General features: G+C 38.7%; 5 protein-coding genes across 5 annotated transcripts in view; all 5 read right to left on the reverse strand.

Annotated features, from left to right (window-relative positions):
* LOC101299935 (vacuolar-sorting receptor 6-like) overlaps window positions 1–3,868 on the reverse strand; it is a 5,263-nt gene extending 1,395 nt beyond the window's left edge. Inside the window, exons 1-8 of the mRNA XM_004293747.1 lie at window positions 3,447–3,868; window positions 1,998–2,690; window positions 1,826–1,914; window positions 1,629–1,698; window positions 1,351–1,434; window positions 1,196–1,272; window positions 1,011–1,092; window positions 819–901 (exon numbers count right to left, since the gene is read on the reverse strand). Of these exons, the coding sequence (XP_004293795.1) occupies window positions 819–901; window positions 1,011–1,092; window positions 1,196–1,272; window positions 1,351–1,434; window positions 1,629–1,698; window positions 1,826–1,914; window positions 1,998–2,690; window positions 3,447–3,747 (1,479 nt within the window). The 5' untranslated portion in view covers window positions 3,748–3,868. The remainder of the gene's footprint in view (window positions 1–818; window positions 902–1,010; window positions 1,093–1,195; window positions 1,273–1,350; window positions 1,435–1,628; window positions 1,699–1,825; window positions 1,915–1,997; window positions 2,691–3,446) is intronic.
* A 2,181-nt stretch (window positions 3,869–6,049) lies between these two features.
* On the reverse strand, window positions 6,050–7,319 carry LOC101296935. Its single transcript, XM_004293824.1, has 2 exons — window positions 7,098–7,319; window positions 6,050–6,532 (listed from the first exon to the last, which is right to left on the reverse strand). Exons 1-2 carry the CDS (start codon window positions 7,303–7,305, stop codon window positions 6,384–6,386), a joined length of 357 nt encoding a protein of 118 aa, XP_004293872.1. The 5' UTR covers window positions 7,306–7,319; the 3' UTR covers window positions 6,050–6,383.
* Window positions 7,320–7,963: 644 nt separating this feature from the next.
* On the reverse strand, window positions 7,964–9,715 carry LOC101290736 (peptidyl-prolyl cis-trans isomerase FKBP13, chloroplastic-like). Its single transcript, XM_004293802.1, has 5 exons — window positions 9,349–9,715; window positions 9,030–9,122; window positions 8,582–8,642; window positions 8,425–8,493; window positions 7,964–8,284 (listed from the first exon to the last, which is right to left on the reverse strand). Exons 1-5 carry the CDS (start codon window positions 9,706–9,708, stop codon window positions 8,220–8,222), a joined length of 648 nt encoding a protein of 215 aa, XP_004293850.1. The 5' UTR covers window positions 9,709–9,715; the 3' UTR covers window positions 7,964–8,219.
* Window positions 9,716–10,393: 678 nt separating this feature from the next.
* LOC101292383 (pentatricopeptide repeat-containing protein At5g66520-like) lies at window positions 10,394–11,594 on the reverse strand. Its single transcript, XM_004293808.1, has one exon. It carries the CDS (start codon window positions 11,561–11,563, stop codon window positions 10,394–10,396), a length of 1,170 nt encoding a protein of 389 aa, XP_004293856.1. The 5' UTR covers window positions 11,564–11,594.
* A 306-nt stretch (window positions 11,595–11,900) lies between these two features.
* On the reverse strand, window positions 11,901–12,965 carry LOC101315322 (pentatricopeptide repeat-containing protein At2g22070-like). The gene has a single exon (XM_004295479.1). It carries the CDS (start codon window positions 12,963–12,965, stop codon window positions 11,901–11,903), a length of 1,065 nt encoding a protein of 354 aa, XP_004295527.1.
* Window positions 12,966–14,194: the final 1,229 nt, after the last annotated feature.

The raw sequence follows: 14,194 nt of genomic DNA on the forward strand, positions 1-14,194 counted from the left end.
TTTTTTTTTTTTTTTTTCAAGAACAAATTAATTGATTATCAAACACCACCACAGGTGGAAAAACAGGTTGAGAAACTCCAAGCATTCAAATGCTCTACCACAATTGATCAGTGTATGAAATTTTTCGACTATTTTTTATGCTGTTTGGAACAACATTAATGAAAATTTAATAGGAAAAAAAAAATATCCAAAAACACATAAACAAAAAAAAAGAACATTGATGAAATTAGAAGTACTAAAATCAACAAGAACATAGGTGCATAGGTGCTAAATTACATCCCACTTTAAAAGTACTAAACATCCCACATTAAAAAATTAACCCTCAAACAACAACTAAAAATATCTAAAATCACACAAGCAAAAAAAAAGAACATCAATGAAATTAAAAGTATTATTTTAGACCAAATTAAGTGTGGTTGAGTGCATTGTAACACCATGCAACCTAAAAAATCAAGTATAAAATGAATAAAATCAAGTATTCTAATATTACGGGACGGGACGGGATTTTTCGGGATAGTCCCGTCCCGTCCCGTCCCGTTATGGTAATGTTAAAACGGGACGGGACGGGACGGGATTGCTATTTTCAAAACCTATCTCGTCCCGTCCCGTTAACTTTCGGGACGGGACCGGTACGGGATCGGGATTCCGGTACTAAGTGCCCAGCCCTAATAATAAGTTGGGTGAAAACGAAACCAAAACTGTTCAAGAAGCATGGAGACCCAGTAAAAAAGGGGAAAGATTAGGAATTCGAAACCTAAACTGTTCAAGAAGCATGGAGACCCAGTAAAAAAAGGGGAAAGATTAGGAAATCACTGAACTGAGCAAGCTGATATAGTTACTCCATTTCTAGATTCTGACCAGCAACCTCCATTGTCTATTGCGCACCTTGCTGGCCCAAAAGCTGTACAGAAAGGAGTAAACGTTATAGACTTATACGAACAACTCTTCTACAACCATTTAGTGTAATATAGAAAATTGATGTATTGGTCACAAATAAGGAGAAGGTTTACCAGCACAAGATGTATAACCATCGCCTTTATATTGAACACCATCCACTACAGGGCACTCGCAAACTCTTCCCCGGAATGTGTCCTGAAAATACAGAACCAAATCAGATGCAGTTAATGTCTCTTTTCAAATAAAATTTTTATAGTTGGCATCAAACTATAAAAGTGAAATATAAAAGTTCGTATACCTTGCAAGCAGTTAGATTACCCCGGTTGTCTAGCCAACAGCCACCATTTCTCTCTAGACACTCATTAGTTTCAAGATCTGTTAAAATAACACAGTGGATTAGGAGTCAGGAGAGGAATAAGATAGTGCATTATCCAAACATCAAGAGAGGCTCACCTCCATTCAAACAAATTCGAGGTTCAGTTGTCTCCTTGAATCCAGCACACAGCGCCTTTAGGACACCATTTCGTTCCAGTTTTCCTTCGGATTAAGAAACTTAACAACTTCAACATTCCCATAAAATAAATTCATATACAGATAATGGCAACAGCTGAAAATTAAATGATTATCTTAAAGTTATGAATGACAGGAAATTCAGAAGAAGAAAAAAGTGAATAGGCAGGATTTGAAGATCTATAATGTGGTAATAGAACTACCAAGAATGCTGTACAAACCTCGATATTGAACATTATTAATCACCAATGTTGGCAAGATGGTAACATCACCACGAGATCCTCGACCAACCTACATAACCCAAAAAGAAAGCAACAGTAAGATAATATGTACTAATACCAGTCCTCTTGGGCTATATGCACTATTGAAAATGGAAATTCCTGTCCACTGAACCAGCAATAAGGATTATATGTATGACCTGGACTTCTTGTTCAGCTTTAAGCACTTCATTCTCCACATCATCTTCAGGGTTGCCCATGCATTTTTTAATCTTTTCAATAGGCAAATCTGTAGCAAACATATAAAAGCTATTAGACTGCAACTAAGAAACATTTTTCAGTACACAGAAATCACAAAGAAATAGCATTTACCAAGTGATTTCATGACATCCTCAGCGCATTCTTTGCTGTAACGCTTTTCTTTCATGGAACATCTGATATGGAAGTCTGTCACATAATCCCACCAGACCCATGACCGGTTGCTCTCATTGGCAACTCTATGCACACATAGCTGCCTCAAGTTCTCAAATACCACATCCTTCCCTTGGTACCCTTCTCCGAAATCTTTCTCCGGATCTGGGGCACAGTACCTCCCCCGGTTTATGCATTGAGACTTGCATTGAGCGGTAAGGACAAAAGCCTGAGGGCAATACCAAGTTATGTAGTGTGGAGTGAAAAGGGTGTAACCCCCTTTCTCTAGAATCTGAGCATGACCCTTGAAATTTTTCACAAAATTCATTTGCTCATCACAGCGAGCCCCGCATTCATCATTGCTGTTTGTCCAGAACTCATACTCAACTCTTTGATCAGGGTGGGGAACTGACTCTCTCCAGTCCAGTTTCACCACAACATCTTCATTGTTCTTCACAGCATCCTTCAAGCTGTCACCAAATGATTTCTCTATCAAAGCTGATGGAATTCCAATCTTCTCAATGTAACCATCTGCATCAGTGCTCTCCTCTGGGGAGTCCATTGTAATTAGAGGCTCTTCAACATTGTCAGCCACTAAAACGGCAGTAGCTCCTGCCTCTTGAGCATTCCACACCTTCAAAGCAAAGTAGCAACCTACAACAGCAATAAGGCACTAGGATAAACATCAAAGGACAACCTGTGTAGCATAATTTGAAACAAAAAGCTCCGTCTTTTAATCAATCTATCAATTACAAACAGTAAAGATAATATAAAGGTTAATCTTATTTATTAAACTTTTTGAATACAAATTTATTGGAATCTTACATCCCATTATTGATTTCATTAGCAATTAACATAACTCAAAAAAAATGAAACAAGGAACATCTCCTTCTGTAAAATGGAAAAACAAAATTTTACAAAGAGGTAAAACAAATTACAAATTTACCAGGACTTTTTGGAAGTGAAAAGAGGGATAGTGCCACTGCCTTGGCACAGTGGAATTGAAAGTATATGAAAAAGGCAAAAAAAAAATGAAAAGGCAAAGCCATAGTAAAGTAATAGACTTTTGTTAAGTTGGAGAACAGAGGAAAAGCATAGCAATCTACATGTAAAGATGCTTTAATCCAAAATCTCCAAATAAGAAAAAGAACTCTCATCCTAGCCTTAACCCTCTCCAAACTGAAACAATACAAAAATTACCATTCACCCAATTACTAAATTTGTTTACTTCATTGGAATCAAATCAAAACACATATCAGAAAGGAAATAACTATTGTAAACTTCATTACCAGCAACAAACAAATACCCATTTCTATGCCATCAACCAAAAACTTGACAAGATATTAGAACACAAATTAGGAAAAAGCATTGGAATTTGAGATAGATTACAGATAGAATTGGCTTACTTACCTCCACGATCAAGAACAAGAATAGTGGGGCGAGACATCCGAGACCTGAAAGGCTTATCACCCTCAAAAGCTTCACACCCAGTAGACCCTTTCTCAGGGTATACCACAGAACCCACCAAGGAGCCTCCATAGTCCGGCAGACCAAAGTTTCCAATAGCACCATCACGCTTACCCCTCAGAGCCATTGGATACAGAACTTTAATACTACCAGTCTCCACCACAAACCTTCCATAAACACCAACATGGTGTTCAAGAACAGCCAACACCGCAAATATAAACGTAAACTTCGATAACAAATCCATGCAGTACTCAGGGTTTGATTATCTTCAGCTACAAAAGCTTGCTGTGATGTGTTTTCAGTTGTGTATATGTTTTTGTGGGAGACGAAGAGAGGTGGAGGGGACGTGTATGAAGGGACTTGGCAACAGTCTACTGGTGGAGAGTGGAGGATTGGAAAATAAGAAAGGTTGGTTTGGTGAGGTGTTGCAGAGGTTTGTTTGTCTTATAGAGAAGGGGTTTAGCTTTCTCTCTCAGAGCTCAAAGCTGTAACGTAAAGGGAACGACAGGTGAGAGAGAAGGGTTGTGTAGACGGAGTCATTGGAACTATTACTAGGAAATGGGGGAGGAAGAAAGTCATGCAATTTTGTAATGAAATTATAAGGATTTTTTGGTTGGTTGGTGATTTTTAATTTTCTTTGATGAAGAAACGTGTTTGTTTATCCATCTTTTACATTCATCCATCTTTTACATTCTGAAGGATTACACAGGTAAATCAAGACTAAGCTCTATATATGAAGAGAGAGCTCATCTACCATATATCTGTACGAAGTAGGATTTTCAAAAAGAAAGAAAGAAAAAAAACATGCTGGTTCTCATTATGCCCGTCGTGTGAGTTTGTACCACATAACTGAAAATGTGTCCATATGTTGTCGACATATGTGTATCTCATCACACGACATTTTCACGTCTCATCACACGGTGCTTAATGAAATAGTCTATTTTTTATAAATAAAATGTTTTTAGTTTAACTAATAAAATAATAGTTATAGTATTTGAATCGTTATCCGACTAGTAAAAATATCTCATATTGGAGAATGCAATTGTAACAATCAACCAGTGGCTTCTACCAGTTTTATATTAATTGACAACAAACTTCAACCAAAAAACTGTCCTTTTTCCAAACTGAATCTCCTAAATGAGCTTGTTGCTTTTACATGCTCTGATGACTTAGAGATGCAACAATCAAAGTACACCTTGTTAAGCAATATCTGGAACACTTGCAGTTAAGCTGCTTTTCTACTATACGATATCCCAATGGAAGACTTTTAGCCTTAATGCTATTATTGATATGATATATTAACACAATGATGCAAGCACATTATATTTTTTATGTTTGGTACCACTCCATCAATTTATGCCTGCATGATATTTTTATAACCAAACTAAATTTATATCCCAATTTACACCCTCAAATTGTTAATTTGTTATGATTACCCTGAGCGGAATCATGTTCCATGCCTTCAAAATAGAGTAGGGATTAAGATAAGTCATAAGAAGTTTTTACAAATTGCAAGATTGCAATACTGCAATATTGAAGAAGGTGAGGACTAAATCACCCAAAATATGATAGGAAGACTTGACTAAAATATTTCTACATCTCAAGTCTTCTCTGAATGGTCAAAGATAACTAGAGGACCTTACAAGGCAAGTTGGAGTGTTTAAAGGGTCAAGCAATTTAAAATATATGACATATTATGCAGATCACCATTGGAGGGATTTAACAAACTCACCCTCTCTGCTTAATCTCATTGGGCAGAGGAATCTTAGGTCAACTTGATTAGCGAAGTCTATTCATCACAATGTGTCCAATGCTGAAGTTGATGTATAGAAAAACCAATACCTTTTCTTCCATTTCTAAGGTCATGTTACTCATGTATTCAGTTGATTTGGTCAAATTGGAAATCTATGATCCAAATTCCATTTGGTCAAGTTAATATGGATATAGCTAGTTTTCATAGATGTATGATCTCTAATTTTTGCAAGTGATCAATACTCTGAATATCTATCTCCAGCAGAGTTGCTAAACTTAAATTTTAGTCAAATTTATGTATTTTTGTAACAAAAATCAACTCTAGCATAATACATAACCAGAAGTTTATTTTAACTATTGGGTTTGAATTGTTAAAGCAAAAGCTAAATTTTTTATTTTTATTTTGTCCACTTGTTAATTCATGATTGATAAAAATTTATCAGTAACTCCAAATAACAATTTACTATTGAAATACTATTGCTATTTCGATTGTTAAATTTCCTAACTATTGGTAATTTAGAGCATAAGATGAGCTATAGGTGAGCAACCAAAAGGTAAGCAAAGAAGTTAAGACTTCTTATTTGTTCGATTCATTAGTAAACCTTCTGGGACTTTCCAAATTCGTTGATAATTTTCAGAAAACACTGTTCCTGATCGGAACTAGTGCTTGAGCCTTCGAAATATATAAACAGGACAGGCTAAGTGGAATGATCCATGTTTTCTGTCACTTCTGGTAATTTGGCTTAGATCCTCATAATATGTCAACATTTCAGAGGCTGGAACCCTCAGAAATTATATGGGAGAACAAAAACAAAAAATGTATAACCATAAAGTAACACCAAGTTGTTTAATTTACCACACAATGAGACAATTAGAGCATACTGGTCTTGTGCATTAAAACGAGTACAGAACGATGATTGTAACTTGGAACCTTGGAATGGAGGTACCTCAGACATTCATTAGAACGAGTACAGAACCATGATTGTATATTGGAGCCTTGGAAGGGAGCTACGTCAGAGATTCATTAGAACGAGTAGAGAACCATGATTGTAATTTGGAGTTTGGAAGGGAGCTCCTCAGAGATTACATACACTTGAAACTCTCTAAGGTGCAAGACACATCTGTCTCTCAGATATGACGCTTCTTAACCTTTGAGCCCTTGCCCTTGCCATGGCGCCTTCTCTTGCCCACCTTGAAAACCCTTTGGGATTTCTTACTTATCCCCCCAAAAGGCTTCAATGAACTCTTTGTCTGACTGCCATCAGCCATCTCCACTTCTGCAAACGAAGAAGACAACATCCACATCATTAATCTTCAACACCAGCTGGGAGCAAAGATAACTGAAGTGGACAGAACATAAACTGATATATGCAAATGAAAAACTCAAATTCCACCTACAAAATTCTCAAATTCCGTGATTTAAACTAAAAGATCATACAAATCTGATATCTTTACCATTGGCAATGAACTTCAAACAACGTCAAGAGAATTCAAATCACCAAGTAGTGGTAAACCTTAATGATAACAAACAATGAAGTAACAACTTCTCAAACTCCATGATTTAAACTAAAAATCATACTAATCTGATATCTTGCTTACAAACGGCAATGAACTTCATACGACACCAAGAGAATCTATAACATGGCGTCTAGCTTATCTTATCCGCTCAATCCGTTAAAGCAAGTTTCAAATGCATACACATGTTTTCAACAACAGGATTATCACCAAGCATACAAGTCCGCATATCAAACACACACAACAGAACCAGCACAAATTTCCATAATCTATAAATACTCAATTTTATGCCAAAACTAGCAAATGGGTAGTTGAAGAGAATCATACCCATTGCGTTTTCAGATGTGCTGACAGGGGTGATCTCCATGGAGGAGGAGGCCTTGGAAGAGGGCTTGACGGGCAGCTTAGGGGCGGCGAGGGCAGCTTCTTGGGCAGCGAGCTTGGCTTCGTCTTTCTTCTCGTAGTAGGGCTCTACCATCTCTCTCCGGATAGCTCGCAGCCTCTTCTCTCTCTTGCATCTCATCGACTTCGCCATTGTTCCGCCGCCGCTTCTTCTCTTTTGCTTTCGGTTTTTAGGGTTTTGGAAAATGAGCCAAAGGGTTTTTGGTTTGGGGTTTTTATAGGTTGGCGAGTCTGACAAAGAGGTTTGGGCCTGTTTTGTTGGGTCGGGTTCGGGTCTTCCGAGGCCCAGTTTTTTGTAGAGTTGCAAATTAAAATATGTTATTAGTGAAACTTGGATTAGAAGTTAAGAGCATTTTAAGACTTCACCTTGATCCGAAAGTCGAGCAACAGAGAATTTTAGGGTAACGGTTGGATTGAGAATGAACTTGGTTACTTGGATTGAATGGATTGTCTCGAGTCCATTTACAATTTTGACTAGATCATTACCCGACAAAAAAAAATCGTTTTCGCCTTTTCGGGTAATGATTTGGTTGAGACCTTGTCAGACCATGCTCTTAAACCTGAAATATGAAGTTAGAATTTGTATCCGTCTTTCTAGTCATTTGTATATATTGAGCTCGTAGTGGTACCTCGCAGCCTCTTTCTAGCCATGTATATTTTGTTGGTAAGCTATGACATGTTAGTTATTTGAAATAAGCTAGGACATGTTAGTTATAAGTACGACTCTCATTAGCAATTAACATCATGAGGTGGGGTTGTAGCTTCTTCTCGGGAAAAAAAAAAAATTAAAAATAATGGATAAGCTGAGTTTGGTGCTCAATAACATCAAGACAAGAGTCCCAAGGCAGAAATAGTTTATAGACTGTGCAAACAACCAGAAAAGGTAACTAATCATCTTCTCATCAGTGATGGCATCCAAGAACAGCCGAAACACTTCCCGTCTCACCGTTGAGAAACCATTCACAAGAGGTAGAGGCAAAAAGAAGGGAAAATTTAGGTGATCGATCGACTGAGACACTGATAGTGTGGCCGACTCATTGGCACTTCTCATGCTTTGCCAATGAATTCCACATCAAACAAAAGAACTGAATATGGAGGAATGATACACGAACCTGCATCATACAGGATAATCAATGAGAAACATAGGCCTACCATCTCGACAAAAAGAATGAGGTATACAGACTAATCATGAGGTGCTAGTGAAAAGGAACAGAAAAAAGTATTCAAGGAATGAAGAACATGAATGTTTTACCTCCTCTACATCCAGCTCCCCGTGCACCGTATGCAAGTTCTGCAGGGATCTTCAAGGTCCGTTTCCCCCCTATTAGAGTTCAAAGAGAATGAACTTTATGTAGTGCATTATAAAGATGGACCTAAGAATCAACACTGCATTCATGAATTTACTATACCAGCAAGCATGGGAGGAATTCCATCGCCACCAAGAATACCTTGGTCCCACCCTTTGATTACCTATGAGATGTCCCAAGTACAATACTTAGTCCAAATTAAAATGCTAAAACACTAATGCTAGCTGTTATACTCAGTTGAATAACAATGTGACTAGTAGAGATGTGCTGCAAATAGTTTCCAATTTCAAATTTTAAACCCAGAAAAATTGTGAAATTTCATTGAGGAAGAGAAGTACATCATGGTTTAACACATAAAGAGTCTCAGCCAATGAACACGTACAAAGAACCTAAACCATTTGGGTGAAGTGCTTCAATTGACAAGTCAAAATGGACAAGGCAAAGAACACAACTCAGTTTAGAGAAGTCCTTCGCTTTAATTTTGGCCGAGGCAAAGCACAGTAGCTACAAATTATGAACATCTTCATATACTTAACAGTGCAATGCATACCTCACCAGCACCAACGCGGAATGTAAGGGGCTTCCCACGATTATAGCTACTATCGAACACCTTGCCATTCTCCAATTTCCCAGTGTAGTGTGCCTGTGCATTTGTGTTGCAAAATCAAAATACCACTTATGAAATGCTTCAAGAACACAATGACACGTCAGACTAACAAACTATGCTTTCTCAACAGTTTTCTTAATTTTAGCAAACAAAAGGAATAAGCAAGATAACCGTGTCTTTGAATCAGATACCAGGCTTTAATTATATGAAACAACACATTATTGTTCTAAAGGCTATGAGCAATGTTATGATAGAATTATACCTTAATCATTTGTCCCTTAACAGCCTCAGCTCCATATCCCACTACTTTGTCACAATAAGCTAGTCCAGAAGAAGCTACAGTAAATTCACAAGGAGCAACTTCAGCTGCTTCAGTGGGTTGAGCTGGCATGAGCACATCAACAAGGCCAAAGCAAAAGCCAAAACCAATTGCTTCTCTTCTCCTTAATAAACTTGGCTTCTCATTATTTAGCTGCAGAACCTGTTCAGAAGAAGGTGAGCTTTTCTGGGCAGGGTTTAAGATTTTGATTCTTGACGTTTCAGGTGTATTGAAATCCTTCCGTGGTAGAGTACTGAGCTTTCTGGGACTGCAAGTACCAACAGAAGATGCCACCGAGCTCATTTCGACCACCAGTAATCCGGGACAGATAAAACCAGATTGGCTTATACTAAAAAAATTAGAGCTGGAATTTGGACTTGCATGGGCTAGTTTGTGACCCACTCACAGCCCAATCAGGCCCAACAACTTTGAAGAACAAAAACTAAAGCAGAGCAATATTTGCATGCTTAGATTGGCAGCTTCAACAAAAAGAGGAGCTATGCATTGATACAAATTTGGATTGCTCCACTATCATGCAAATATGGGAGAAGGCAAGGGTGAACTAGGATCAAATTGATTTAAGGGACGACGGCCAGTACCATGAATCCTATTGTACATTGAGGAGAGAAACCATTGGTTTGCACTTCATACAGCTGAGATGTGATCCGTATCAAAAGATCAATACCTCTTCCTGCTCAGATTTGTTAGTCTTCACCGTACTATCTGTTAAACCACTTACTTATACGAATCCTTAAAACAATGGAAGCAACTAAGGTTGTAATCCTGATCATTGTGTTGTTCCTGTTTGTAAACAGCCTGCCCCGATTGGCAGAATCAGAGCCTTTGGACAATACGCTTATGATCTCGATAAAGCTACTGGCTTGCTGCCACTGATGCGTCTTACTAACATTTGTTGTGTAGGATAATCATCCAGGTGAGCTTTATAAGTTGGCAGCGGCATATAGAGTTGGTTTTCTCCACTATCCGCTTATACAAAACTAGAGCCCCTAACCTTCCTCACCTTGTGATTCACCATGAAACTCCTTACTCTTTCAGCATCATCCCACTTCCCACCCAAAACATACAAATGGGCGATAAGTGAGTAAATCCCACCATCATTCTCTGGTTTCACCATCTTCATGACCTCCTCAACTACTCTTTCGGCTATCTCAAACTGCTTATGCTCCTTACAAGCCGATAAAAATGCTCCCCACACAGTAATATCGGGTTCAAGTCTCATGTTTTTGATGAAATCATACGCTTCCCCTAACATCCCGGCCTTACCATACAAATCAACCATGCATCCACAATGCTGAATCCTAACCTCCAAGCCACTCTTTTCAATCAGATTGAAATATTTCCCACCCTCCTCAACTAGCCCTGAGTTCACACAAGCACTAAGAACTCCTGTGAGAGTCAGTTCATTAGGCCTAACACCAGCATTTTGCATCATCTCAAACAAAGACAATGCTTCTTTGCTATAGCCATGTTGCGCCGATCCACAAATCAATGCAGTCCAAGCCATCACATTCTTCTCTTGCATCAACTCAAAAACCTGCTCTGCTCCCTTCATGAACCCACATTTCGCATACATGTCAATCAAAACAGTACCGAGCTCTGCATTCATCTCCCACCGGTTCTTAACCACAAACCCATGAACTGACTTCCCCACCAACAACCCAACAGAACCCAAGTGAGCACAGCCAGATAAAACCACTACTGCAGTCACTTGGCCAAGTCTCACACCTTCTTCACCCATCACCATATCCCGAAACAGCGACAACCCAAGCTCATGTTTGCGATTGTTCACATAAGCTGCGATCATTGCATTCCATGATGAAACATCTCTCAGTGGCATCTCCTCAAACACCAGCCTTGCTCTCTCTACATTCCCCTTCCTCGAATACCCGGAAATCATCGTGTTCCAGGTGACTGTGCTCTTCTCAGGCATTTCGTCAAACAGTTGACATGCATCAACAAACGAAGCGACGACGTAAGCATGGAGAAGTGAATTGGCCACGTAACCGTAAGAATCAAACCCGAGTTTAACAATATGGGAATGGAGGTGTTGAATGGTTGGGTGGTTATGCAATTGGGTACATGATTTTAGAGTAAAGAGAATGGAGAAGCAGTCGAAAGGTACAGACTGCCGGTGCATTTGAGAGAAGATATGCAGAGTTTCATGTGGGGAAGAAGAGCTGCGTATGGCTGCAGCCCACGAGTTGTAGGTTTTGACGAACCAACAGAAGGCGTGGCTTGTGGGTTTGGTAATATGGGTTGAGAGTTTGGCTATGGATTGCATTGTTTGGTTAGTTGCATTGGAATATTGGAAGAGTTTTAGGGCTGCTCTATATGAAACTAAATTGCCCTTGATTTATTCTATCCTGTAAACTTCGATAAAATAACTGATCATAATGGATGACCTTCTCAGCTAACATCAGGTTTCAAGTCCATGAGTTCTAAGAACCTTATTAGCTTCCTCTAGCAGCCCAGCATCAATATATAGTTGGACCAGAGGAAGAAGCCGAGCACGTGTGCTGCCTGCCTGGCTTCACTGTCTGCATGATCTCCTTAGCTACTCTTTCCGCAAGTCCAAACTGTTTGTGCTCCTTACAAGCAGACATAAAAGAACTCCAGACCTCAACATCAGGTTCCACTTTCATGTTCTGAATAACTATATAAGCATTACAATATAGTTGGACCAGAAAATGAAGTCGAGCACCATCTTTGATGTCTGGCTTCACTGTCTTCATGACCTCCAAAGCTACTCTTTCCGCCATCCCAAACTGTTTGTGCTTCTTACAAGTAGACAATAAAGAACTCCATACCACAACATCGGATTCAAGTTTCATGTGCTTAATAACCTTGTAAGCTTCCTCTAGGAGCCCTGCATCACTATATTGTTGGGCCATGGATAGATAATGTTGACTACTAGGCTTCAAACCACATCCTTTAATCAATTTCAAATATATCCGGCCCTCCTCCACTAGTCCTGAATGCATACAAGCCTCAACAACTTCCGTGAAAGTTAGCTCATTAGGTCTCACATTGGCTTTCCGCAAATTCTTGGATACATATAATGCCCCTTTTATGTAGCCTTTATTCACAGTTTGACAAATATGTGTGCACAATGGCTTGAAATCATTCTCTTGCCGCAATGCCAACACCCTGGCCGCTGCGTCCAAACGCCGACACTTACCATACATGGTAACCAAAGCTTCACAAATCTCATTGCGCAACTTCAACCGATGCCGCACCAAAAACCCATGAACTGACTTCCCAGCCAACAATCCACAAGCACCCATGTCACCGAAAACTGACAAAATCGGCAGTACAGTAGCAAAATTAGGCTTCAGACCTTCCTCCATCACCATATTCCGAAACAATGATACGCCAATCTCATTGTCTCCATTCTTTACATGTGCGACGATCATGGCAGACCATGTCTTCAAACCCATCGGCGGCATTTGATCAAGCACTGAACGTACCTTTTCGGTATCCCCGAAACTCTTGTACCCCGAAAGCATTGCGTTCCACGCGGCCATGGTCTTCACAGGCATTTCGTCGAACAGCTGTTGGGCATGTTCAGCAAATGAGACGGCAAAATAACACTCTAGAAAACAAGGGGCGAGATATCGATTAAAACGAAGCCCCAGTTTGATGATATGGGAGTGCAGTTGCAGAATGTATGAAGGGTTGTTTAGTTTCAGGCATGATTTTAGCGCTGGTTTGATGGAGAAAGGGTGGATTGGAATGGATTCCCGGTGCATTTGGGAGTAAACAAGTAAAACTTGGTGTGGACAAGAAGCGGTTTTGATAGCTGAAGCCCATGAAGGGTAGGTTGTGAGGAACCAACGTATGAATGGAGTTCGATTGGCACTGAATCGCATTGCAGCATTGCTTTGTTCAGATTCACCGGAACAATGGAGCTGCTCTTCGGAACAGTTCTGCGAGCATTTGTTTAGTTAGGCCAATAATAATGGCAATTGAGAGAATGGTGGGCCTTGGGAGATGTCAAGTTCACCGAGAATAAGGCATGAGATATGAGGGTTTGTTGTTGCTAATCTTAACATGAAAAAAATGATCAGAGAAATTGTATCTACTTTTTTTTAGTACACTGGAAAAACACGAGCATTTTCGAATTAAATGGTCTGAGCGTTTGCAATTTGATCATCAATCAATACTGGATTTCGAATTACAGACTCATTAAAATTCAAGTTTCTATAACTTTTATTTTTTCTTTTAGATGCGGCTATTTTCACCCCACTAAATGCTCAGCTCACCCCACGCTTTATATTTTACCTTTAATGTTCCAATTATGCCATTAAAATTTTGAGAAAATCTGGTTTTTATTTTTTTTCTTTTATTTTCTTCAATATAATAAAATCTAAAAATATAGACAAATATCTCATCAATATATTTGACGCAGACCTCCATTCTTCTCAAACCACATCCTATATATGTTCTCCTCGATCTCTTTCTTGATTTCCATCTTTACGATTATGAATATATATATATATATATATGTATATATATGAATAAATAAAATAAAAACGAATAATCCCACCACATTGTATAACCACCATGTTGAAGATTGAAATGATTCTCAAATCTGATTTGAAAGATGTAGAAAATTGTTTTTTTTTCCGATATAAAGATATAGAAAATTGTTGTTGTTTGAATTTTATAGATTTTAGTTTAATATTATATTTTCATAAAAATTCTTGATTATGGGTTAGTTTTAAATATTTAATTTAAAATTGAAATGTGGAGTGAACAAAGTATTTGG

The sequence above is a fragment of the Fragaria vesca genome, linkage group LG3 (assembly GCF_000184155.1).
Source record: "Fragaria vesca subsp. vesca linkage group LG3, FraVesHawaii_1.0, whole genome shotgun sequence".
Classification (NCBI taxonomy): domain Eukaryota; kingdom Viridiplantae; phylum Streptophyta; class Magnoliopsida; order Rosales; family Rosaceae; genus Fragaria; species Fragaria vesca.

Coding starts and splice junctions, on each gene's coding strand:
- LOC101296935 (XM_004293824.1), bottom strand. CDS start 7,305: ATGGCGAAGTCGATGAGATGCAAGAGAGAGAAGAGGCTGCGAGCTATC. Junction 6,533..7,097: donor CACATCTGAAAACGCAATGG/GTATGATTCTCT, acceptor CTTCGTTTGCAG/AAGTGGAGATGGCTGATGGC.
- LOC101290736 (XM_004293802.1), bottom strand. CDS start 9,708: ATGAGCTCGGTGGCATCTTCTGTTGGTACTTGCAGTCCCAGAAAGCTC. Junction 8,643..9,029: donor TCCGCGTTGGTGCTGGTGAG/GTATGCATTGCA, acceptor GACATCTCATAG/GTAATCAAAGGGTGGGACCA. Junction 8,285..8,424: donor GGGAGCTGGATGTAGAGGAG/GTAAAACATTCA, acceptor TGTATGATGCAG/GTTCGTGTATCATTCCTCCA.
- LOC101292383 (XM_004293808.1), bottom strand. CDS start 11,563: ATGCACCGGCAGTCTGTACCTTTCGACTGCTTCTCCATTCTCTTTACT.
- LOC101315322 (XM_004295479.1), bottom strand. CDS start 12,965: ATGCCTGTGAAGACCATGGCCGCGTGGAACGCAATGCTTTCGGGGTAC.